The sequence below is a fragment of the Cotesia glomerata genome, linkage group LG9, assembly GCF_020080835.1.
Source record: "Cotesia glomerata isolate CgM1 linkage group LG9, MPM_Cglom_v2.3, whole genome shotgun sequence".
Classification (NCBI taxonomy): Eukaryota; Metazoa; Arthropoda; class Insecta; order Hymenoptera; family Braconidae; genus Cotesia; species Cotesia glomerata.
This window is the reverse complement of record NC_058166.1, coordinates 46,471-72,532: the sequence shown is the minus strand read 5'-3', so window position 1 is coordinate 72,532 and position 26,062 is coordinate 46,471. Positions and strand designations below refer to the sequence as shown.

Sequence of the window (26,062 nt, the reverse complement as noted above, 5' to 3'; positions counted from 1 at the left end):
GATATCTTCTGAACAAATGCAAATTAATGAACCAGATTGAGTTTATTTTTAAGAGAACACTCATAGGTATCTTTTTTGTTTGAATCGTTTTTTTCTAAAACCAATATTTTATTTAATAAAAATTGACAAAGTTTAAAAATCAAAATTTCCGCGAAAAATATTTATCTTAAACTTTTTAAGTTAATTAAAATTAGATAATTTATTATTTTTATGTCTTCGCCGGCATTTTTATAATTTTTAAAGTTTCAGCTATAAGATCCGCTACTAATTTTTTTTATTTCAACATTATTTCGCAAAGTTTTCAGCGCCCCCAATTCGAAAAACCCATTTTTTGCCAAATCTCCACGTTTTCGTTACTTAAAAAATTCATAACTTTTTTTCTTATTAAAATTAAGAATCTGGCTAAAGTTTATTCAAAAGTAGACACTTAAAGCTACAAATTTTATTTGAACCATTTTATGCTATACCCAATATTTAATTAAATAAAAATAATCAAAGTTAAAAATTCATAATTTTTCCAAAAATCACTCTTTAAAATTGAATTGCTTGATTGAAAATAGTAAATTAATTATTTTTATGTCTTTGCGGGAATTTTTATAATCTTCAGAGCCTCAGCTTTAAAACCCACTACAATTTTGTCCCTAAAAAAAATTATTTTTCAATCTTTTTAGCGCCCTCGCGCTAAGAAACTAATGAAAATCTAATTTAAAATTTTATTTATTTTTTTTTCAGGCTCTAAAATAAAACTACAATGTCAAAGCAATATACGGGTAAAAACGTATGTATTAAGCACTGATATACTTACTGTCAATGTTAAAGGATAAAATCGTTTTTTTATTAAATAACTTTCTTGTGTAGGACAAATAAAGACTGGATATATTTTTTTGCAGACATATACTTAAAAAAAAAAAAATATAATTTTCACAGATTTGCTACACACATATTTACGGCCACAGAAACAAAACCGGGCTTGCATTGACATTTAAAGTCAACGCAGTGTGTCTTTTCCGTCATGCATTGATCATCTTTCCAGCAAGTCCCGCCCAGAGTTGGCAAGCAAGTCAGTGCATTGACGGCAATATGTTTCGCGTTGCAGACACATTTGTTCTGGAAACACTTTGAATGCCAGAGCACGCCACAATCAATTTCATCGTTACAATGATACAGCCCAGAACCTGCAGAACAATTTTATGAAGTCTTTTTCACGAACAACGAATAAAATAACCTGTACTTACGTCTAACACACATGATATCAGTGAGTGGCGCCCAATCAGGCTTGCATTGACACTTATTCTCAAAGCAGTGCGACGCGTCGATGCCGCAATCGTTGGAAGACAAGCAATTGGTGTTCAACAAGTGGGTACAGACTGACGGGGTCAATGCAAATGTCTCGGGTTTGCACACACATTTATCGTCGATACAAATTGCATTTGGTATGTTCTTACAATCACGATCTGTTGCACAGGCACTGCCTAACGTGACTATAAATACAATTTTTAGGAGCACTGTGACAAAAATGAGACTGCATTGATAACGAGTGTCAATGCAGCTCAAATTTAGTCTTTTTACAAATTAAAATATTTCAATGTATACTTTGGAATCAATCAATAAAGTCTAGAGACAATAGTTGTCTCGATTGACATCGAGTGTCAATGTAGTCCAAGTTCGGTCATTAGCTCGAGATCAAGATGACAAATCACACATTTGTAAGGTAAATAATTAGTGTATAGTGGGCAAAATGAGAGCTGCATTGACACTCGATGTCAATGCTGGCAAAATTTTTGTCATTGATTCACAATTCAGGTTATAAGTCACGAACTTGGCAGACAATGTGAGGCACATTGAATAATTTGAACTGCATTGATATAAGGCGTCAATGCAAATAATGTTGACTGTACTTAAAATTGCAAGTGAATCTTATACTAACCTAATACACAATCATTGTACGGCCCTGGGACAAAACCTTGGCTGCATTGACACTTATTGTCAATGCAATCAGAATAAGGAGTAATGCAGAGTACGCTTTCCCAACAATGAGCTCCAAGGATCAAAACACATGATGTATTTTCAAACGAGATGTAATTTTCATTACAGACGCAGAAATTGAACCTTGAACAATGCGAATTTATTGCATGACAATCATCGTTGCTGTAGCAAATACTGTCTATGCCAGCTAAAAGTATCGATAATAAGTGACGATGCAATTTTTATTACTGACAAGCTCTAATACTTACTTGCCACACACTCGGACTGGGTCTGCGGAACGAAGGTCTCCAAGCATTGACACTTATTGTTAACGCAGTTAGAATTGTAGACAGCGCACTCTTTGTGTTCCGTGCAGTTCGCGCCAATTAGAGGCAAGCACACCTGACGGTCGAACTTTGTGTACCCTTCTTTGCATTGACATCTTTTGTCAGAACACTTTGCGTTTGATATTTTATCACAATCTTCGTCAATGTCGCACTTCTGACCTAGGAACACTGCAAGGATTCGCTCAGAAAATTATCAATTTCCAAACGGGAATTGTTATTCGCCAAACCAGGCGAGTTAGAATTCTACTGCATTGTTACTCAGAGCCAATGCAGTTGATGTTTCGAGTATCAATGCACAATATTGTTCAGTCTCAGAAACTTACCAGGTAAACAGAGGTCATCAGAGTGCTGCGTGTATCCTGGGGAACAGTGACATTGGTTCCTGGAACACTCTGCATTGAGAGCGACACACTCCCTGGTGCTTGCGCAGTAACCTCCCAAAGTTGGCGAACAAGTTGTTGGGCCAGTGAGCACGTAATTCTGATGACAGATGCATTTTCCAGCGTCAGAACACTTTGCGAAGCAAATGTCAATGCAGTCCTTATCAACTCTGCATCGCCGTTCCAGGTACACTAAAAGCAAGCAAATTAGCAAAAAATCTCAGCTTACGTCCGAGACTTACTTAAGACACAATCGTAGTTGGACTTCGGGAAGTAACTGAACTCGCATTGACACTTATGATCAATGCAGATCGAGTTCGGGGGGGCGCAATTCAGGTCATTAGAGCAGGTGGCGTTGAGCAACGGAGCGCATGTGAATGCGTTCATTTCAATATGGTTGTCCTTGCAACTGCATTGACTCTCAAAGCAATGCGCGTTTTTTATCTGACTACAATTGCTTTTATGGGAACAAGTCATCCCTAGATCTTTTAAAATTATTTCCATGTGAGATTTTAATTTTGTTGATCAGATAAAATTATTGTTACTCACTTGCAATGCATTGACTCTCGGAATACTGTACGTAGCCGTGATCGCATTTACACTTTTTTTCAAAACAATGAGAGAATCTGAAGGCACAATCTTTATTGACATTGCAGCTTCCACCCAGAGCTTTTGCGCAGGCTGTTGCATTGACATTAAAGAATCCGTTTAGACAAACGCATTCGTTTCTTGAACACACCGCAAAAGTCACTTCGGAGCAGTCTGAATCTTTATTGCATCGTCCCGGCAATTCTTCTACATTGACAATGTTAGTATTAGTTCGACTAGACTATAAAAATATCATTTTTCAAATCCTTACGTGGCAGACATTTAAACTCTCGCATTACGTAGTTAGGTTTGCATTGACACCGACTGGCAATGCAGACAGATTCAGCGTCCAAGCACTTATCGGTTGTTGAACAATACGAGCTTGTCACTGGTGAGCACTCATTTCCGTTCTTCAGCATGTAATTTTGTAAGCATTGACAGGTTTTGTTGATGCAGCGTGAGTTCATGAAATGAAAATCGCAGACCCATGATTTATTGCAAGGCATTCCTATGAACGCTGCGGAAAAAAAAACTATAAGCAGTAATGGCCTTACTGCATTGACTCTCAAGATCAATGCACCTGACATTTACAGTGACTGCTATGGGAATATTGTTATCGTCAACTCAAACGGACACAAAATATTGCTTGTGTCAGTGCAGTAATTTCCCCTAAAAATCAAACTCACCGAGTCTACATTCGATCTCAGAGTAGGCAAAATGTTGCGCTTTGCATTGACACTTATTGTCATCGCACCAAGAATTTACGGCAGTACAATTGTCGTTAGTTTGACAAGTTGCTCCCAAACGTATCGAGCACAACCTTCCATTGATTTCAATCGCGTTTTCTGAGCAGACACAAACATTGTTTGAAGAGCACTTTGCGAATTTGACACTTGCGCACGCTGCATCGTTACTGCATTTTGATCCAATTATAACTGCAAGCACAGATTTAATGACTCTAGTGTCTCGGAAAATTAAGTGTGACTCACCTGGCATACATTCATTGGCCTCCGCTACAAATCCGTCTCTGCATTGACACTCATTATCAATGCACAGCGAATTCTCCGTCGCGCAAGTCTCGTTTTTCCAACAATAGCCATTCAAGATTGGGGCGCAGGCGTAGTCGCTAACTCTGACGTTGTTTTGTCGACACACGCACTCATTTTTCGAACATACAGAGTGCAGAATGTCAACGCACTGGAAAGCTAGTCGACACGAGTCGCCCAATTTTGCTTTTTCTGTGCACTCGTATATACCGAAAGTAATCGACTGGTCGCACTTGAGGTTTTCACCACAGCAACGACGATGCTGGTCACACTGCAAAATAAATCAGTGTATTGACGATAAAAGTCAACATATTTTGGCTGGCCAAAGAGTTATACTTACCGTTCCGCCAAATTGTACACAGTTCGTTGTTGGATCGGTTTGAGCTGCATTGATGCCCAAAATCAATGCAACTCCTGCTAGGAAGATCAAAGCAATTTGAGGAAACATTTTAAAAATAAAATCTTACCTTGGCTCACACTGCAATAAGTTTTTGTACTAACTAGTTCAATCTATTCACGGCTTTAATAAAGCGGTTTAAAATAGAGATTATCGCGATCATTAAATTCGTTTTAAAATAAATTTTTGATAGCTCCTTTGTTAGTCGATAAAATTGCTACAAAAATAAAGTTGATGTCACTGATATCCGGCTATGATTTCCAATATTATTAAATTTAATTGCTTTGATTATTTCGAGAAACATCTCATCCATTCCTAAAAGTTCTTTTTTGACAGTAATTCCTGTTTTCATCATTCTAACAATAGTGTAATCGATAATTCAATTTTTCTCACTTATGTAGAAAAATTACTATATTTTCCATTTTTTCGAGAGTAAAAAAAAGGTCAATCAATTTTTTTGTTACTTTTATTGAATTTTTCATTTAAAAACAGCAAATATTGTTTTCTCAACTTGCTACACATATATTTACAGCCACAGAAACAAATCCAAACTTGCATTGTAATTTAAAATTAATGCAGTGAGAATTTTCCGTCATGCATTGATCATCTCTCCAGCAGCTTCCGCCCAGAACCGGTAAGCAAGTAATTCAGAGCAATATGTTTCGCGTTGCAGATACATTAATTCTAATAACATTTTGAACGCCAGGGCACGCCACAATCAATTGTATTGTCACAAAAATATAGCGCAGAACCTAAAAAACAATTTTGTATAGCTTTTTTCACAATCGACGAATGAAATAGGCTTTACTTACGTCTTACACACATCATATCAGTAAGTGCCAATTAATCAGGCTTGCATCGAAACTTATTCTCAAATCAGTGTAACGCAACGATCCCGCAATCGGCGGAAGACGAGCAATTGATGTTTAACAAGTGAGTACAGGCTGACGGAGTCAATGCAAATGTGTCAGGTTTACACGCACATTTCTTCTCAATGCAAAATGCATGTGGTGTGGTTATACCATCACGATCTGCTGCACAGGCGCTGCCTAACGTGACTATGAATACAATTTTTACGAGCACTGTGACCAAAAATGGGACAGCATTGATAACGAGTGTCAATGCAGCTCAAATTTAGTCTTTTTGCAAATTAAAATATTGCCATGCATACTCTGGAATCAATCAATGTCAAGTCTAGTGATAATAGTTATCTGTATTGACATCGAGTGTCAATGCAGTCCAAGTTCAGTCATTAGCTCGAGATCAAGGTGACAATTCACACACTTATAAGGTAAATAATTAGTGTATCGTTGGCGAAATGAGAGCTGCATTGACACTCGGTGTCAATTCAGGCTAAATTTTTGTCATTGATTCGCAATTCAGGTTATGTCACGAACTTGGCGGACAATAAGAGGCACATTGAATAATTTGAACTGCATTGACATTAGGTGTCAAAGCAAATTAAGTTGACCGTATTTAAAATTGCAAGTGAATCTTATACTAACCTGATACGCGATCATTGTACAGCCCTTGGAAAAAACCTTGGCTGCATTGACATTTATTGTAAATGCAATCGGAATTGGGAGTGACGCAGGATGCGCTTTCCTTACAATACGCTCCAATAATCGAAACACATGTCGTATTCTCAAACGAGATGTAATTTTTATTACAAACGCAATATTGAAACCTTGAACAATGCGTATTTACTGCGTGACAATCATCGTCACTGAAGCAAATACTGTCAATGCCAGCTAAAAGTATCGAGAATAAGTGACGATGCAATTCTTGTTACTGACAACAAGTTTGAGTACTTACTTGTCACACACTCGGACTGAGTCTGCGGAACGAAGGTCTCTAAGCATTGACACTTATTGTCAATGCAATTAGAATTGTAGACAGCGCACTCTTTGTGTTCCGTGCAGCGCGTGCCAATCAGAGGCAAGCACACCTTGCGGTCGAACATTTTGTACCATTCTTTGCATTGACCTCTCTTGTGAGAACACTCAGCGTTTGATATTTCATCACAATCTTCGTCAATGTCGCACTTCTGACCCAGGAACACTGCATGGATTCGCTCAGAAAATTATCAATTTCCAAACGGGAATTGTTATTTGCTAAACCAAAAGAAGTAGAATTCTACTGCATCGTCACTCAGAGTCAATGCAGTTGGTGTTTCGAGTATCAATGCACAATTTTTGTTAGTTTCAGAAACTTACCAGGAAAGCAGAGGTCATCAGAGTGCTGCGTGTATCCTGGGGAGTAGCGACATTGGTTCCTAAAACACTCTGCATTGACAGCGACACACTCCCTGTTGCTTGAGCAGCTACCTCCCAAAGTGGGCAACCAAGTTGTTGGGCTAGTTCGGACGTAATTTTTACGGCAGATGCATTCTCCTGCGTCAGAATACTTTGCGTAGGGAATGTCAATGCAGTTCTCGTCAATTATACATCGCAGTTCCAGATACCCTAAAAGCAAGCGAATTAGCAAAAATTCTCAGCTGACGTCTGACACTTACTTAGGACACACTAGTTGAATTTCGGGAAGTAACTGAACTCGCTTTGACTTTTATGATCAATGCAGACCGAGTTCTCGGGAGCACATCCCACGTTCTTGGAGTAGTTGGCGTTGAGCAAAGGCGCGCAAGTAAATGCATCAATTTCAATATGGTTTTCGTTGCAAGTGCATTCACTATGAAAGAAATACGCGTTTTTTATCAGATTGCAAGTGCCTTTGTCAAAACAAGTCGTCCCTAGTTCCGCTAAAATTATTTTCAAGTCAGATGACAATTTTGTTGATTAGATGTAATTATTGTTACTCACTCGCACTGTATTGTCTCTCGGAATACTGCGTGTAACCGTGATTGCATTGACACTTTCTATTATAACAACTAGAGAATCTGATAGCACAATTTTCATCGCAGGTATTACCAAGAGCTCTTACGCAAGTTATTGCATTGACAGCGAAGAATCCTTCACTGCAAGTGCATTCTCCTTTTAAACACAGAGCAAAATTCACTGTGGTGCAATCTGAATGTATTCTGCATCGTCCCGCCAATTTTGCTACATTGACAAATTTTGTAAAACTTGGACATAATTATGTAATATTATTTATAATATTCTTACATGGCAGACATTTTGAATCCTGCATCACGTAATTGGCTCTGCATTGACAACGACCGTTAATGCAGGCACCATTTATTCCTACGCACTCTTCTTCTTTTTCACAGTACAAGATTCTCGTTGCCACGCACGTATTTCCCTCATCAGGTGTGTGAGTATCTCTGCGTGTGCACTTATTATCAAAGCAGACTGAGTTAATAATGTGATCGTTGCACTCTTTTGATTTCTCGCACGACATTCCCAAGCGAGCTAAATCAGGAAAAATTGAAAGCTACCTTTACCTACTGCATTGACGCTTTAAATCAATGCATCAATTATAATTAATTATTACAACAAAATATAACTACTATCGTCATTTGACGTCAACGTAGTGACTTTTAGTGTCAATGTGGTATAAATTTGTTATATTGTCTTAACAAATTGCCATTTACCCAAATAGGGATAAAAAAATCACTGCATCGTCATCCAATAATAATGTAGTGACTTTTAGTATCATTGCAATGAAAATGTTCTATATTTGCTTTGAAAATTATTATTTACTGATGTAGATAATAGAAAAATCAACTGCATCGTCATTCAATGCCAATGCAGTTGATTTTAATGTCAATACAGTAAAATTTATGGTCTATTGTCTTTCAAAGCTGCAAATTATTTAATTACTTACGCCTAAATTTAACTGCATCTTCAATGAATGTCAACTCAATTACTACTTCTTATAAATGCACTAATAACATAGAAATAATCAAACTTACGGAGTCTACATTCGATGTTAGAGTAGGCAAAATATTGAACTCTGCATTGACACTTATTGTTATCACACCAAGAATTAGTGACGCCGCAATCTCGATTAGAGTCGCAGGTTTCTCCCAGAGCCACTGAGCACAATCTGCTACTCGTCGCAATCGTGTTTGTTGGACAAGCGCAAACTTTTCTACTCGAGCACTTCGCGAATTTGACACTTGCGCACGCTGCATCGTCACTACATTTCGATCCAATTACAACTGCAAGGACAGATTAATGACTCTAGTGTCTCGCAAAGTTAAGTGTGACTCACCTGGCAGACACTTGCCGTCCTCCGCTACATATCCGTCTTTGCATTGACACTCATTATTAATGCACAGTGCATTCTCCGGCGCGCAGGTCTCGTTTTTCCAACAAAAGGTATTCAAGAGCGGCGCGCAGGCATAGTCGCTAACTCTGACGTTACTTTGTCTGCATTGACACTCTTTTTTCGTGCAGACTGAGTGCAAAATGTCGACGCAGTTGTCGGTGTACCTGCATGTTTCGCCTAATTTTACTTTCTCCTGACACTTGAATCTTCCCAAAGTGTCCGTCAGGTCGCACTTATAATTGCCGCAGCAAGGACGATGTAGATAGCACTGCAATTAATCAATTTTTATCCAAAAGTCTTTTCAAGTTGCTTTTTTGTAATATAATTTAGTTAAAAAAAATTATTTCCCAAATTTTTCAGCGCCCCCAGGTCAAAAAACTAGTTTTCTCCGTAAATTTTCTTATTTTTTATTATTTAAAAATTCATAATTTATTTCTTAATTAACATTGAGGAACTAATTAAAATAATTTTTAAAAAGGACACTCATAGCTACAATTTAGTCCCAATAATTTTGCTCTGAAATGAATAATTTATTTAATATAAATTGTCAAAGTTTTAAACTCCTTATTTTCTAAGAAAAAAAATTTATTAACATAATTGCTTGATAAAAATGAGTAAATTAATTATTTTTATGTCTTTGCTGGGATTTTTATGATCTTCAGAGTCTCAGCTTTAAAACCCACTACAAATTTTTCCCTAAAAAAAATTATTTCTTAAACTTTTCAATGCCCTCAGCTCAAAAAACTAAAATTTAATAAGTTACTATTTGTTCAGTAAACAGGCCCAGCCGCGATGGTGTCGCCCCTGAGGGACTCCCAATTTCCCGAGCCGCACCTGTCAACCGCTATTTCCCGCTTAAACTAACCGCCTGCGCAAAACTTAACTTGACCGATCACGCCATGTCCCGAAGCTGTGATTGGCTGATCGCTCCACAGACATGCGCAATCAGTCTTCTTCCCCAAGTCGACGAGGAAAAAGACGCATTATTATTATTATCTTTCGCTACAACGCCATTGAGTCTAACGCTTCGCTATCCCGCTAAATTAATTCGCTTAAGTTATAAAATTCCGCTTTTTCGCTTAATTGATTATTAATCTGCTTTAATAGATTGTCCTTATTTTATTTTGAGTCTGTTTCAGATAATTTTTGTTATTTGTGCAGTAATTCACCGCTTTCTCAGTGTCGGCTGTGTGTTCAACCACGTGTCAACCGGCTTCTCTTTTTGTGCATACGCTTTCATTAGCTTATCCGCTTTTATCAAGACAATCCGCTAACATATTGAATAAATATTGAGTGTATATTGTGTAAATAAATTTCTAGCTCATATTGTTAATAATATTTTCGCATTTTAATGCGGACCAAAACCTGATCCTCCGCTTTCCCGCTATTACATCATTTTACACTATTAAAACAAACACCAAAAATAATTTTACTTTACAACTTCACCAAAGGGCACACAGACTGTTGCTAGGTCGAATTTATCTTCTGAATTGACACTAAAAATCAATGCAATGTTTACTAAGATGATTGCAGCGTTCTGACGTTGCATTTTTCTATTAAGAAATCTTAACCGACTCTTGAACAGAACTAACTTGAAATTTCTACAGTTTTAATTGAATTATTTCGTACAATCATTAACAATATTATTGAGTGCATTCTGGATGCCTATTAAATTCTAATAAAGATTACAAAACTAAACAACGCAGTATTTTTTTTCGTTAATTAAGAAACGGAGATAAGGTTCTAGTCACAGATAACAATAAAAAAAATATCGATTGAAACTTTTTTTATTTATTTTATAAACATTCATCTACTACTTTTATCAAATTCAGAAATTGACGAATGAGAAACCGGGACTCCAGTTAGCGAGTTTCAGTTTGAAGTGCTGATTTCCACCACGTCGTAGTCCCCGGCACTTATTGGACGATTTTCAGAGCCATCTGGAATTTCTACGTTGGGAATTAGGACTGTGGTGTTGCCATCAGTGCAGCCTTGGAGCGTTGATTCCGATCTTCGGGAGACCTGATAAAGAAAATTGAATTTATTGGAGTCGTTACTTACATTTCAAAACATACGATTAATAATTTGGATGGAAAGTTTCTCTAGGAACAAAATTATAATCAATAAAAATTTTCCTAGCTCCAATAGTTTCCAGGATATTGCCAATTAATCAAATTAATCATTAAAAATACGTTTTTTGATCGGAAAATTTTCATTTTTTATTGATACTTTAAGCGACATTATGAATTTTCTTCATGAAACCCGTTAGAAAATTTCCCTAGGAACAATATTTTAATAAATACAAATTTTCCTAGCTTTGATAGTTTCGGAGATATAGCCAATTAATCAAAAAAGTATAAATTTCCTCCGACTATGATTAATCCGGCTATATCTCACAAACAATCGGTCGGAAGTTGATCAACCTCAGGACCAAAATTGTAGCCTGGAAAATTTTCTATCTAACCTAGTAATAATTTTCCAAATTTTCCGAAGAAAAATCACTATAATTTCCATTTTTTCGGGAGTAAAAAAAAAGTCAATCAATTTTTTTATTACTTTTATTTAATTTTCCAGCTAAAAACAACAAATAAAATTATTCTTAAGTCATGACACACATGTTTATAGCCACAGAAACAAAGCCAAGCTTGCATTGACACCTATAGTTATGGCAGTGAGAATTTTCCGTCATGCATTGATCATCTCTCCAGCAGTTTCCATCCAGAACCGGCAAGCAAGTCAGTTTATTGACGGCAATATGCTTTGAGTTGCAGACACATTTGTTCTGATAACACCTTGAATGCCAGAGCTCGCCACACTCAATTGTTTTTTTGCAATGAAACAATGCAGAACCTGCAGAACAATTTTGTGTAGCTTATCTCACAACCGCCGAATAAAATAGGCTGTACTTACGTCTTACACACATCATATCAGTCAGTGCCACCCAATCAGGCTGGCATTGACACTTATTCTCAAAGCAGTGCGACGCTTCGACGTCGCAATCGGCGGAAGACGAGCAATAGGTGTTCAACAAGTGGGTACAGGCTGACGAGGTCAATGCAAATGTGTCGGGCTTGCACACACAAATCTTGTCAATGCAAATTGCATTGGATATGTATTGACAATCATAATCCGTTTCGCAAGACCGGCCTAATAATTCTGAAAAGTAAGTTTTTAGAAATTTTCCGAGAAAACGAGACTGCATTGATACTGAGCGTCAATGTAGGACACAATTTTTACTTGCCTTAAGAATGAATAGGATAAATTGCATACTAACTTGATAAACACTCATTGTAAGGCCCTCGAATAAAATTAGGTTTGCATTGGCACTTATTGTCAATGCACTCAGAATTAGGAGTTACGCAGTTTGCGCTGTACTGACAGTGACCCCCTAGGATTTTAACACATGTATTGCCCATCGAAATGTAGTTTCGATTACAAGTGCAGAGATTAAACCTTGAACAATGCGTATTTATTGCATGACAATCGTTTATACTGTAACAAGTAACGTCGATGCTAGCTGAAAGTATCAATAAAAAGTGACAATGCAATAGCTGTAGCCGTGAAATTTTAATACTTACTCGCTACACATTTGGACTGGGTCTGCGGAACGAAGGTCTCCAAGCATTGACACTTATTGTTAACACAGTTCGAATTGTAGACAGCACACTCTTTGTGTTCCGTGCAGTTCTCGCCAGTCAGCGGCAAGCACACATGGCGGTCGAACTTTGTGTACCCTTGTTTGCATTGACATTTTTCTTGAAAACACTCGGCGTTTGTAATTTTATTACAATTTTCGTCAATGTCACACTTCTGACCCAGGAACACTGCAAGAATTCGCTCAGAAAATTATTAATTTCCAAACGGGAATTGTTATTTGCTAAACCAGGCGAGGTAGAATTCTAATGCATCGTTACTCGGAGTTAATGCAGTTGGTCTTTTGAGTATCAATGCACAATCTTGATCAGTCCCAGGTACTTACCAGGTAAGCAGAGGTCATCAGAGTGCTGCATGTATCCTGGAGAACAGCGACATTGATCCCTGAAACACTCTGCATTGACAAGGAAACACTCCCTGTTGCTTGCGCAGTAACCTCCCAAAGTTGGCGAACAAGTTGTTGGGCTAGTTAGCACGTAATTCTTATGGCAGATGCATTTTCCAGCGTCAGAACACTTTGCATAGGGGATATCAACGCAGTGCTCGTCAATTCTGCATCGCTGTTCCAGGTACCCTAAAAGCAAGCAAATTAGCAAAAAATCTCAGCTGAGGTCTAAGACTCACTTAAGACACACTCGTAGTTGGACTTCGGGAAGTAACCGAACTCGCATTGACACTTATCATCAGTGCAGACCGAGTTCTTGGAAGCGCACTTCAGTTCATCGGAGCAGAAGGCGTTGAGCAACGGAGCACATGTGAATGCATTCATTTCAATATGGTTATCCTTGCAACTACATTGACTCTCAAAGCAATGTGCGTTTTTCATTAGATTGCAAGTGCTGTTGTCAAAACAAGTCGTCCCTAGTTCCCCTAAAATTATTTTCACGTCAGTTGATTATTTTTCTGATTAGATATAATTATTGTTACTCACATGCACTGCATTGTCTCTCGGTCATCTGCGTGTAGCCGTGATTGCATTGACACTTTTTATCATGACAACCAGAGAATCTAACGGCACAATCTTTATCGCTAATGCAGCTCTTACCGAGAGCTTTTACGCAAGTTGTTGCATTGACAGTAAAGAATCCTTCACTGCAAGTGCATTCGTCTTCTAAACATACCGCAAATTTCACTGCAGCGCAGTCTGAATTTATGCTGCATCGTCCCGTCAATTCTGCTAGATTAACAATGTTTGTAAAATTTGGCCGAAATTATATAAATATTATTTCTAAAGTTCTTACTTGGCAGACATTTTGACTCCTGCATCACGTAATTGGCGCTGCATTGACATTGACCGCCAATGCAGGCACCATTCATTTCTACGCACTCTTCATCTTTTTCACAGTACAAGATTCTCGTTGCCACGCACGCATTTCCGTCTTGAATTGGGTGAGTATGTTTGCATGAACATGTTTTATCAATGCAGATTAAGTTAATGATGTGAGCGTTGCACTCTTCTGATTTCTCGCACGACCTCCCCAAGTCAGCTAAAGCGGGAAAAATCAAAAGCTACTTTTATCTGTTGCATTGATGCTGGATATAAATGCAACATTTATAATCAATTATCACGACACTATATAACTACATCGTCATTCGACGTCAATGCAGATACTTTTAGAATCAGTGCAATGAAAAATTCGTTTCTTATTTTTAAAAATTGCCATTTACACTGAGAGATAATTTTATTTAATAGTAATAAAAAATTTATTTGGACTTGAAAAAAAAAAATTAGTTAATATTAATAAAATTATATTTCATATAAATAAAATTTTCTTAATATTCAATAAAATTTTCTTAAATACTAATATTCGTTGATTAAAATAACCACAAGCGTCGCTTTCGTTTGCTGTCATTAATACGCGTAGTTTGTACTTGTTCCAAAAGTTTCACGGTAAGCAAATAATCTCAACAAAAAAATTAATATTGATCATTTTAATTTATTAAGGTATATAAATTTATATATTTTTATTTTATAATTTATAAATTTATATATTTATATAATTCATATTTATAGATAGAATTATTGTTACTCACTCGCACTGCATTGTCTCTCGGAATAGGGCATGTAACCGTGATTGCATTGACACTTTCTATTATAACAACTAGAGAATCTGACAGCACAATTTTCATCGCTAATGCAGGTACTACCAAGAGCTTTCACGCAAGTTGTTGCATTGACAGCGAAGAATCCTTCACTGCAAGTGCATTCTCCTTTTAAACACAGAGCAAAATTCACTGTAGCGCAATCTGAATGTATTCTGCATCGTCCCGCCAATTTTGCTACATTTACAAATTTTGTAAAACTTGGACATAATTATGTAATATTATTTATAAATTTCTTACTTGGCAGACATTTTGAATCCTGCATCACGTAATTGGCTCTGCATTGACAACGACCGTTAATGCAGGCACCATTTATTCCTACGCACTCTTCTTCTTTTTCACAGTACAAGATTGTCGTTGCCACGCACGTATTTCCCTCTTCAGGTGTGTAAGTATCTCTGCATGTGCATGTATTATGAAGGCAGATTGAGTTAATAATGTGATTGTTGCACTCTTCTGATTTCTCGCACGACATTCCCAAGCGAGCTAAAGCAGGAAAAATTAAAAGCTACCTTCATCTACTGCATTGACGCTTTAAATCAATGCAACAATTATAATTAATTATTACAACAAAATATAACTACTATCGTCATTCGACGTCAACGTAGTGACTTTTAGTGTCAATGTGGTATAAATTTGTTATATTGTCTTTACAAATTGCCTTTTACCCAAAAAGGCATAAAAAAATCACTGCATCGTCATCCAATAATAATGTAGTGACTTTTAGTATCATTGTAATGAAAATGTTCTATATTTGCTTTGAAAATTGCTATTTACTGATGTAGATAATAGAAAAATCAACTGCATCGTCATTCAATGTCAATGTAGTTGATTTTAATGTCAATACAGTAAAATTTATCGTCTATTGTCTTTCAAAGCTGCAATTTATTCAATTACTTACGCCTAAATTTAACTGCATCGTCAATGAATGTCAATGCAAGGAGTACTATTTCGTATAAATGCACTAATAACATAGAAAGAATCAAACTTACGGAGACTACATTCGATGTTAGAGTAGGCAAAATATTGAACTCTGCATTGACACTTATTGTTATCACACCAAGAATTAGTGACGCCGCAATCTCGAGTAGAGTCGCAGGTTTCTCCCAGAGCCACTGGGCACAATCTGCTACTCGTCGCAATCATGTTTCTTGGACAAGCACAAACTTTTCTACTCGAGCACTTCGCGAATTTGACACTTGCGCACGCTGCATCGTCACTACATATCGATCCAATTACAACTGCAAGGACAGATTAATGACTCTAGTGTCTCACAAAGTTAAGTGTTACTCACCTGGCAGACACTCGTTGGCCTCCGCTTCAAATCCGTCTCTGCATTGACACTCATTATCAGTGCACAGTGAATTCTCCGTCGCGCAGGTCTCGTTTTTCCAACAATAGCCATTCAAGATTGGGGCGCAGGCGTAGTCGCTAACTCTGACGTTGTTTTGTCGACACACGCACTCATTTTTCGAACATACAGAGTGCAGAATGTCAACGCACTGGAAAGCTAGTCGACACGAGTCGCCCAATTTTGCTTTTTCTGTGCACTCGTATATACCGAAAGTAATCGACTGGTCGCACTTGAGGTTTTCACCACAGCAACGACGATGCTGGTCACACTGCAAAATAAATCAGTGTATTGACGATAAAAGTCAACATATTTTGGCTGGCCAAAGAGTTATACTTACCGTTCCGCCAAATTGTACACAGTTCGTTGTTGGATCGGTTTGAGCTGCATTGATGCCCAAAATCAATGCAACTCCTGCTAGGAAGATCAAAGCAATTTGATGAAACATTTTAAAAATAAAATCTTACCTTGGCTCACACTGCAATAAGTTCTTGTACTAACTAGTTCAATCTGTTCACGGCTTTAATAAAGCGGTTTAAAATAGAGATTATCGCGATCGTTAAATTCGTTTTAACATAAGTTTTTTATAGCTCCTTTGTTTTTCGTTAGTGTGGATACAAAAATAAAGTTGTTGATGTCACTGACATCCAGCTATCTTTATAAATCTAGTTAAATTTTATTGCTTTGATTATTTTCGAGAAACATTTCATCCATTCCCGAAAACTTTTTTTTATTTTAATTATTCCAACACTATTTTAATCAATATTTCAATTTTTCTCATTTACGAAGAAAAATCACTATATTTTCTATTTTTCCGGGAGTGAAAAAAAACACGACATTAGGTGTCAATGCAAATAAAGTACATTGTACTTAAAATTGCAAGTGAATCTTATACTAACCTGAAACGCAATCATTTTACAGCCCTTAGGAAAAACCTTGGCTGCATTGACATTTATTGTAAATGCAATCAGAATTAGCAGTTATGCAGGTTTTGCTGTCCCCATAGTGATCCCCTAGGATTTTCACACATGTCGTATTGTTTATCGAGATGAATTTTCGATTACAAGCGCAGCGATTTAATCTTGAGCAATGCGTATTTACTGCATGACAATCATCGTCACTGTAGCAAATACTGTCAATGCCAGCTAAAAGAATCGAGAATAATTGACGATGGAATTCTTGTAACCAAAGAAATAAGTACTTACTCGACACACTTCGACTGAGTCTACGGAACATAAGTGTCCAAGCATTGACACTATTGTCAACGCAATTAGAATTGTAGACAACACACTCTTTGTGTTCCGTGCAGCTTCGCCAATCAGGGGCAAGCACTTCTGGTAGTCGAACTTTGTATACCCTTGTCTGCATTCACATATTCTATTAAAAAACTCAGCGTTTGATATTTTATCACAATCTTTGTCAATGTCGCACTTCTGACCCAGGAACACTGCAAGGATATTCTACGCAGTTCATTGGTGGATCAGTTTGTGCTGCATTGATGCTCAAAATCAATGCAACTTCTGCTAAGAAGATCAAAGCAATCATATGTGACATTTTAAAAATATAATCATCTCTTGGTTTACACTGCAATAAGTTTTCATACTAACTAGCTGGAATTATTCATGACTTAACTAAAGCGGTTAAAAATAAAGATTATCACGATCATTGAACTCGTTTTGAAATAAAATTGTGATAATTTCTTTGTTTGTCGTTCATGTGGATACAAAAATAAAGTTGTTATCAGCGATATCCGGCTATACTTATCGATATTATTAAATTTTATTGCTTTGATTGATTTCAAGAAGCATCTCATCGATTCCCGAAAGTTTTTTTTTAAGGTAATTTCTGTTTTTATTATTTTAATCGATATTTTAATTTTTCCCACTTACATCTGTTAAGGAATTTTTCAAGAAACAATATTCAAATCAGTAATAATATTTATAACTCTATTAGTTTTGGAGATACAGGCTGGCAATGGCCTGGTCGGCTCGGTGCTCGCTTTCCGAAAGAGTGGGACCCGGGTGCGATCCCAGCACGCACCAATATTTTTCAGTGATTATAATTTAAAAAAGTTTGGAAAATCCAAAATTGCACGCCTCATAACGCTCATTCATTTTTCAAGAAAAAATAAATTGTGTAACTGATAAAAAAAAGAAAATTATAATTAAGTAATTTCTTACAGAGTATTTTTTTTTTTTTTAATATCAGCGCCCTTTTTTCTTGTTATATGCGCACGCAGTCTAAAAAAATCTAGCTTTATCAAGTGACGTCATAGTTTTCACGGGACAAATAAGAAAAATTCGTTTGTCTTTGTACGGTTATATCGTAATAAATTTTAATAAAAATTCAATTTAAAAAAAAAATTACGTAAACTAGGCTACTGATATGAAATACGGACCCAGTTCATCGCATTCGTAAACTAATAAAAAGGTCCGGTCTTGAAATATCAATTTGTTCGGGAGTAAACATTGGTACATCCAAAATGGGGTGACATCCGGACGTCCACGTAAAATTTTTTTCAAAACGTTTTTTTTTTTTCAAAATAGCAACATGAAATGATTTTAGAAAGTAAAAGATGGTTTAATTTAAGTGTTTTCTCCGTGTACATCTACTTATATTATTGTATAAGTGTAATATGGTTGTGATAGAGACATTTAAAGATCACAAAATTGCTTGACCTTGACGAGTCGAGTATAAAGCACAACCTCACGCGCTTCGCGCTATGAGGCGTGCAATATGTGCGTTACATTACGTTGCCAGCCTCTGGAAGTGGCAGAGATAGCCGGGCGGCACACGTCTGACTTGGGCGATCACACATTTTAAGCAACAACTTGAATGGGTGACCACTTTAGTCAGCGTTGGCTAGCGCGAGGGATCTCTGCACACTAGGAGAGGGGCCTAATGCGCCAGTGGTCGTTAAAGAAGAGTTTCTTATCAATCACTGTAGACGTAGCCCAGCTCCGACTTTACTATCATGGGTTTTCTCTGTGGTTTCCCCATGATTCTGTTCCAACAGCCTGAGAAGGTGAGGTTCAGGGTGAATACGGTACAGAAAGCACAAGTCGGTCAACAGCCGCAAGAATTAAAAGTAGAAATGAAGTGTCGGGTGGGACTTGCTGAGGTCCAATATGAGAAATAGAAAAAGCGTAGAGCTAGGAGAAAAAGAGTAATAATCAGCCTTGTAAAAACCGAGAGGTGTACAAGTAAAGCATAATAATAAAAATATATAGTTTTGGAGATACGGCCTATTAATCAATAAAATATCGATTTTACCCGATCATGATTTATGCGGTGATATCTCAGAAACTTTCGGTCCTACGATGATTAACTTCAGGACCGAAATATTAGTCTGGAAAATTTCCTATTTAACCTAGTAATAATTTTCCAAATTTTTCGAAGAAAAATAACTATATTTTCCATTTTTCCAGGAGTGAAAAAAAAGTCAATCAATTTTTTCGTTACTTCTATTAAATTTTTCATCTAAAAACAAAAGATATAAATTTCTCAACTTAGTACACACATATTTGTAGCCACAGAAACAAAACCAGGCTTGCATTGACACCAAGAGCCATCGCAATGAGAATTTTTCGTCATGCATTGATCATCTCTCCAGCAGGTTCCGTTCAGAACTGGCAAGCAAGTCAGTGCATTAAGGGCAATATGATTTGCGTTGCAGACACAGTGTTTCTGATAACACGTTAAACGCCAGGGCGGGCCACAATCAATTGTATTCTCACAATAATACAGCGCAGAACCTGCAGAACAATCGTGTGTAGTCTTTTTCACAACTGAAGAATAAGACAGGCTGTACTTACGTCTTACACACATCATATCAGTGAGTGCTGCCCAATCAGGCTTGCATTGACACTTATTTTCAAAGCAGTGCGACGCCTCGACGTCGCAATCGGCGGAAGACGAGCAATAGGTCTTCAACAAGTGGGTACAAGCTGACGAGGTCACTGCAAATGTGTCGGGCTTGCACACACAAATCTTGTCAATGCAAATTGCATTGGGGATGTATTGACAGTCATTATCCGCTTGACAAGACCTGCCTAATAAATCTGAAAAGGAAATTTTTATGAATTTTCCGAGAAAACGAGACTGGAATAGTCCTTAAAATAGATAGGATAAATTGCATATCCTTAAAATGGATAGGATAAATTGCATACTAACTTGATAAACACTCATTGTAAGGCCCTCGAGTAAAATTAGGTTTGCATTGGCACTTATTTTCAATGCACTCAGAACTAGGAGTTATGCAGTAAATGATTTATTAACTATAAATTGTCAAAGTTTTAAACTCATTATTTTCTAAGAAAAAAAATTTATTAACTTAATTGCTTGATGAAAATGAGTAAATTAATTATTTTTATGTCTTTGCCGGGATTTTTATGATCCTCAGAGTTTCAGCTTTAAAACCCACTACAATTTTTTCCCTAAAAAAAATTATTTCTTAAACTTTTCAACGCCCTCAGCTCAAAAAACTCAAATTTAATAAGTTACTATTTGTTCAGTGAGCAGGCCCAGCCGCAATGGAGTCGCCCCTGGGGGACTCCTAATTTCCCGAGCCGCAGCTGTCAACCGCTATTTCCCGCTTAAACTAACCGCCTGCGCAAAACTGAACTTGACCGATCACGCCATGTCTCGAAGCTGTGATTGGCTGATCGCTCCGCAGACATGCGCAATTAGCCTTCTTCCCCATGTCGACGAGGAAGAAGACGCATTATTATTATTATCTTTCGCTACAACGCCATTGAGTCTAACGCTCCGCTATCCCGCTAAATTAATTCGCTTAAGTTATAAAATTCCACTTTTTCGCTTAATTGATTATTAATCCGCTTTAATAAATTGTCCTTATTTTATTTGAGTCTGTTTCAGATAATTTGTGTTATTTGTGCCGTAATTCACCGCTTTCTCAGTGCCGGCTGGATGTTCAACCACGTGTCAACCAGCTTTTCTTTTTGTCCATACGCTTTCATTAACTTATCCGCTTTTATTAAGACAATCCGCTAATATATTGAATAAATATTGAGTGTATATTGCGTAAATAAATTTCTAGCTCATATTGTTAATAATATTTCTGCATTTTAATTGAGATATCCAGACCAAAACCTGATCCTTCGCTTTCCCGCTATTACATCATTTTACACTATTAAAACAAACACCAAAAATAATTTTACTTTACAATTTCACCAAAGGGCACACAGTCTGTTGCTAGGTTGGATTTATCTTCTGCATTGACACTAAAAATCAAAGCAATGCTTACTAAGATGATTGCAGCGTTCTGACGTTGCATTTTTCTATTAAGAAATCTTAACCGACTCTTCAACAGAACTAACTTGAAAATTCTACAGTTTTAATCGAATTATTTCGTACAATCATTATCAATATTATTGAGTGCATTCTGGATGCCTATTAAATTCTAATAAAGGTTACAAAACTGAACAACGCAGTATTTTTTTTCGTTAATTAAGAAACGGAGATAAGGTTCTAGTCACAGATAACAATACCAAATTATCGATTGAAACTTTATTTTATTTATTTTATATACATTCATCTACTACTTTTATCAAATTCAGAAATTGACGAATGAGAAACCGGGACTCCAGTTAGCGAGTTTCAGTTTGAAGTGCTGATTTCCACCACTTCGTAGTCCCCGGCACTTATTTGACGAATTTCAGAGCCGTCTGGAATTTCTACGTTGGGAATTAGGACTGTGGTGTTGCCATCAGTGCGGCCTTGGAGCGTTGATTCCGATCTTCGGGAGACCTGATAAAGAAAATTGAATTTATTGGAGTCGTTACTTACATTTTAAAACATACGATTAATAATTTGGATGGAAAGTTTCTCTAGAAACAAAATTATGATCAATAAAAATTTTCCTAGCTCCAATAGTTTCCAGGATATTGCCAATTAATCAAATTAATCATTAAAAATACGTTTTTTGATCGGAAAATTTTCATTTTTTATTGATATTTTAAGCGATATTATAAATTTTCTTCATGAAACCCGTTTGAAAATTTTCCTAGGAACAATATTTTAATCAATACAAATTTTCCTAGCTTTGATAGTTTCGGAGATATAGCCAATTAATCAAAAAAGTATAATTTTTCTCCGACTATGATTAATCCGGCTATATCTCATAAACTATCGGTCTTAAGTTGATCAACCTCAGGACCAAAATTGTAGCCGGGAAAATTTTCTATCTAACCTAGTAATAATTTTCCAAATTTTCCGAACAAAAATCACTATATTTTCCATTTTTCCGGGAGTAAAAAAAAAGTCAATCAATTTTTTTATTAGTTTTATTTAATTTTCCAGCTAAAAACAACAAATAAAATCATTCTCAAATCATGACACACATGTTTATAGCCACAGAAACAAAGCCGAGCTTGCATTGACACCTATAGTTATGGCAGTGAGAATTTTCCGTCATGCATTGATCATCTCTCCAGCAGTTCCCATCCAGAACCGGCAAGCAAGTCAGTTTACTGACAGCAATATGCTTTGAGTTGCAGACACATTCGTTCTGATAACACCTTGAATTCCAGAGCCCGCCACACTCAATTGTATCGTTGCAATGAAACAAGGCAGAACCTGCAGAACAATTTTGTGTAGCTTATTTCACAACCGCCGAATAAAATAGGCTGTACTTACGTCTTACACACATCATATCAGTCAGTGCCACCCAATCAGGCTGGCATTGACACTTATTCTCAAAGCAGTACGACGCTTCGACGTCGCAATCGGCGGAAGACGAGCAATAGGTGTTTAACAAGTGGATACAGACTGACGGGGTCAATGCAAATGTGTCGGGCTTGCACACACAAATCTTGTCAATGCAAATTGCATTGGATATGTATTGACAATCATAATCCGTTTCGCAAGACCGGCCTAATAATTCTGAAAAGGAAATTTTTAGAAATTTGCCGAGAAAACGAGACTGCATTGATACTGAGCGTCAATGTAGGACACAATTTTTACTTGCCTTAAAAATGAATAGGATAAATTGCATACTAACTTGATAAACACTCATTGTAAGGCCCTCGAATAAAATTAGGTTTGCATTGGCACTTATTGTCAATGCACTCAGAATTAGGAGTTACGCAGTTTGCGCTGTACTCACAGTGAGCCCCTAGGATTTTAACACATGTATTGCCCATCGAAATGTAGTTTCGATTACAAGTGCAGAGATTAAACCTTGAACAATGCGTATTTATTGCATGACAATCGTTTATACTGTAACAAGTAACGTCGATGCTAGCTGAAAGTATCAATAAAAAGTGACAATGCAATAGCTGTAGCCGTGAAATTTTAATACTTACTCGCTACACATTTGGACTGGGTCTGCGGAACGAAGGTCTCCAAGCATTGACACTTATTGTTAACACAGTTTGAATTGTAGACAGCACACTCTTTGTGTTCCGTGCAGTTCTCGCCAGTCAGCGGCAAGCACACATGGCGGTCGAACTTTGTGTACCCTTGTTTGCATTGACATTTTTCTTGAAAACACTCGGCGTTTGTAATTTTATTACAATTTTCGTTAATGTCGCACTTCTGATCTAGGAACACTGCAAGGATTCGCTCAGAAAATTATCAATTTCCAAACGGGAATTGTTATTCGCTAAACCAAGCAAAGTAGAATTCTAATGCATCGTCACTCGGAGTCAATGCAGTTGATATTTCGAGTATCAATGCACAATCTTGGTCAGTCTCAGGAACTTACCAGGTAAGCAAAGGTCATCAGATTGCTGCGTGTATCCTGAGGAACAGCGACAATGGTTCCTGAAACACTCTGCATTGACAGTGACACACTCCCTGTTGCTTGCGCAGTAGCCTCCCACAGTTGGGGAACAAGTTGTTGGGCTAGTTAGCACGTAATTCTTATGGCAGATGCATTTTCCAGCGTCAGAACACTTTGCGTAGGGGATATCAACGCAGTGCTCGTCAATTCTGCATCGCTGTTCCAGGTACCCTAAAAGCAAGCAAATTAACAAAAAATCTCAGCTGAGGTCTAAGACTTACTTATGACACACTCGTAGTTGGACTTCGGGAAGTAACTGGACTCGCATTGACACTTATCATCAATGCAGACCGAGTTCTCGGGAGCACATCCCACGTCCTCGGAGCAGAAGGCGTTGAGCAACGGAGCACATGTGAATGCATTCATTTCGATATGGTTGTTCTTGCAACTACATTGACTCTCAAAGCAATGTGCGTTTTTCATCAGATGGCAAGTGCTGTTGTCAAAACAAGTCGTCCCTAGTTCCCCTAAAATTATTTTCAAGTCAGTTGATAATTTTTCTGATTAGATATTATTATTGTTACTCACATGCACTGCAGTGTCTCTCGGTCATCTGCACGTAGCCGTGATTGCATTGACACTTTTTATCATAACAACCAGAGAATCTAACGGCACAATCTTTATCGCTAATGCAGCTCTTACCGAGAGCTCTTACGCAAGTTGTTGCATTGACAGTGAAGAATCCTTCACTGCAAGTGCATTCTTCTTCTAAACACACCGCAAATTTCACTGCAGCGCAGTCTGAATTTATGCTGCATCGTCCCGTCAATTCTGCTACATTAACAATGTTTGTAAAATTTGGACATAATTATGTAATATTATTTATAAATTTCTTACTTGGCAGACATTTTGACTCCTGCATCACGTAATTGGCGCTGCATTGACATTGACCGCCAATGCAGGCACCATTCATTTCTACGCACTCTTCATCTTTTTCACAGTACAAGATTCTCGTTGCCACGCACGTATTTCCGTCTTGAAGTGTGTGAGTATGTTTGCATGAACATGTTTTATCAATGCAGATTAAGTTAATGATGTGAGCGTTGCACTCTTCTGATTTCTCGCACGACCTCCCCAAGTCAGCTAAAGCGGGAAAAATTAAAAGCTACTTTTATCTGCTGCATTGGTGCTGGAGATAAATGCAACATTTATAATGAATTATCACGACACTATATAACTACATCGTCATTCGACGTCAATGCAGATACTTTTAGAATCAATGCAATGAAAAATTCGTTTCTTATCTTCAAAAATTGCTATTTACACTGAGAGATAATTTTATTTAATAGTAAAAAAAAAATTTATTTAGACTTGAAAAAAAAAATTAGTTAATATTAATAAAATTATATTTCATATAAATAAAATTTTATTAATATTCAATAAAATTTTCTTAAATACTAATATTTGTTGATTAACAATATTAACAATAATAACCATGAGCGTCGTTATATTGATCATTTTAATTTATTAAGGTATATAAATTTATATATTTTTATTTTATAATTTATAAATTTATATATTTATATAATTTATATTTATAGATAGAATTATGGTTACTCACTTGTACTGCATTGTCTCTCGGAATAGGGCATGTAACCGTAATTGCATTGACACTTTCTATTATAACAACTAGAGAATCTGACGGCACAATTTTCATCGCTAATGCAGGTACTACCAAGAGCTCTTACGCAAGTTGTTGCATTGACATCGATGAATCCTTTGCTGCAAGTGCATTCTTCTTCTAAACACACCGCAAATTTCACTGCAGCGCAGTCTGAATCTATGCTGCATCGTCCCGTCAATTCTGCTACATTAACAATGTTTGTAAAATTTGGACGAAATTATATAAATATTATTCCTAAAGTTCTTACTTGGCAGACATTTTGACTCCTGCATCACGTAATTGGCGCTGCATTGACATCGACCGTCAATGCAGGCACCATTCATTTCTACGCACTCTTCATCTTTTTCACAGTACAAGATTTTCGTTGCAACGCACGTATTTCCGTCTTGAAGTGTGTCAGTATAGTTGCAATTACATGTATTATTAATGCAGATTGAGTTCATGATGTGAGCTCTGCACTCTTCTGAATTCTCGCACGACATTTCCAAGTAAGCTAAAATAGGAAAAATTTAAAGCTTCTCTTATCTACTACATTGACACTTTAAATCAATGCAACAATTATAATAAATTATT

The 26,062-nt window shown here is 36.9% G+C and overlaps 4 protein-coding genes across 5 annotated transcripts in view; all 4 read right to left on the bottom strand.

The window, feature by feature from the left end:
• The window catches only part of LOC123271675 (multiple epidermal growth factor-like domains protein 10), a gene marked incomplete at its 5' end in the record, with an annotated part of 32,114 nt that extends 30,932 nt beyond the window's left edge, over window positions 1–1,182 (bottom strand). The window contains one exon of the mRNA XM_044738062.1: window positions 926–1,182. Coding sequence (XP_044593997.1) covers window positions 926–1,182 — 257 coding nt within the window. The remainder of the gene's footprint in view (window positions 1–925) is intronic.
• LOC123271674 (neurogenic locus notch homolog protein 1-like) lies at window positions 1,178–10,502 on the bottom strand. The gene is made up of 17 exons (XM_044738061.1): window positions 10,392–10,502; window positions 8,897–9,221; window positions 8,595–8,821; window positions 7,846–8,014; window positions 7,543–7,782; window positions 7,272–7,481; window positions 6,940–7,188; window positions 6,539–6,784; window positions 4,667–4,743; window positions 3,967–4,597; window positions 3,552–3,797; window positions 3,242–3,487; window positions 2,935–3,171; window positions 2,636–2,884; window positions 2,235–2,480; window positions 1,928–2,173; window positions 1,178–1,481 (listed from the first exon to the last, which is right to left on the bottom strand). The coding sequence occupies exons 1-17, from the start codon at window positions 10,500–10,502 to the stop codon at window positions 1,189–1,191; spliced, it is 4,248 nt and encodes a 1,415-aa protein (XP_044593996.1). The 3' UTR covers window positions 1,178–1,188.
• LOC123271519 (tenascin-like) lies at window positions 2,241–24,942 on the bottom strand. Of its 2 annotated transcripts, none has more exons than XM_044737864.1 (4): window positions 24,703–24,942; window positions 14,642–14,887; window positions 12,933–13,477; window positions 2,241–2,480 (listed from the first exon to the last, which is right to left on the bottom strand). In XM_044737864.1, the coding sequence occupies exons 1-3, from the start codon at window positions 24,776–24,778 to the stop codon at window positions 13,221–13,223; spliced, it is 579 nt and encodes a 192-aa protein (XP_044593799.1). In that variant the 5' UTR covers window positions 24,779–24,942; the 3' UTR covers window positions 2,241–2,480; window positions 12,933–13,220. The 2 variants fall into 2 exon arrangements, with proteins under 2 accessions (XP_044593799.1, XP_044593798.1); XM_044737863.1 differs by lacking the exon at window positions 24,703–24,942 and adding an exon at window positions 14,951–15,190.
• Window positions 11,534–12,464, bottom strand: LOC123271520 (prion-like-(Q/N-rich) domain-bearing protein 25). Its single transcript, XM_044737866.1, has 3 exons — window positions 12,228–12,464; window positions 11,864–12,109; window positions 11,534–11,803 (listed from the first exon to the last, which is right to left on the bottom strand). Exons 1-3 carry the CDS (start codon window positions 12,367–12,369, stop codon window positions 11,553–11,555), a joined length of 639 nt encoding a protein of 212 aa, XP_044593801.1. The 5' UTR covers window positions 12,370–12,464; the 3' UTR covers window positions 11,534–11,552.
• Window positions 24,943–26,062: the final 1,120 nt, after the last annotated feature.

What these genes read in the sequence shown, in the direction of transcription:
- LOC123271674 (XM_044738061.1), bottom strand. Translation starts at nt 10,502, where the DNA reads ATGCAACGTCAGAACGCTGCAATCATCTTAGTAAACATTGCATTGATT. An exon ending in CGAGAGACAATACAGTGCGA is followed by an intron (nt 7,482 to 7,542) that starts GTGAGTAACAAT and finishes AAATAATTTTAG; the next exon opens with CGGAACTAGGGACGACTTGT. An exon ending in TGAGATCGAATGTAGACTCG is followed by an intron (nt 3,798 to 3,966) that starts GTGAGTTTGATT and finishes TTTTTTCCGCAG; the next exon opens with CGTTCATAGGAATGCCTTGC.
- LOC123271520 (XM_044737866.1), bottom strand. Translation starts at nt 12,369, where the DNA reads ATGGGCAATACATGTGTTAAAATCCTAGGGGGTCACTGTCAGTACAGC. An exon ending in TTACAATGAGTGTTTATCAA is followed by an intron (nt 12,110 to 12,227) that starts GTTAGTATGCAA and finishes CTTACTTTTCAG; the next exon opens with AATTATTAGGCCGGTCTTGC. An exon ending in TGATATGATGTGTGTAAGAC is followed by an intron (nt 11,804 to 11,863) that starts GTAAGTACAGCC and finishes ATTGTTCTGCAG; the next exon opens with GTTCTGCATTGTTTCATTGC.
- LOC123271519 (XM_044737863.1), bottom strand. Translation starts at nt 15,185, where the DNA reads ATGTCGTGCGAGAAATCAGAAGAGTGCAACAATCACATTATTAACTCA. An exon ending in GGATTCAAAATGTCTGCCAA is followed by an intron (nt 14,888 to 14,950) that starts GTAAGAAATTTA and finishes TTGTAAATGTAG; the next exon opens with CAAAATTGGCGGGACGATGC. An exon ending in CGAGAGACAATGCAGTGCGA is followed by an intron (nt 13,478 to 14,641) that starts GTGAGTAACAAT and finishes AAATAATTTTAG; the next exon opens with GGGAACTAGGGACGACTTGT.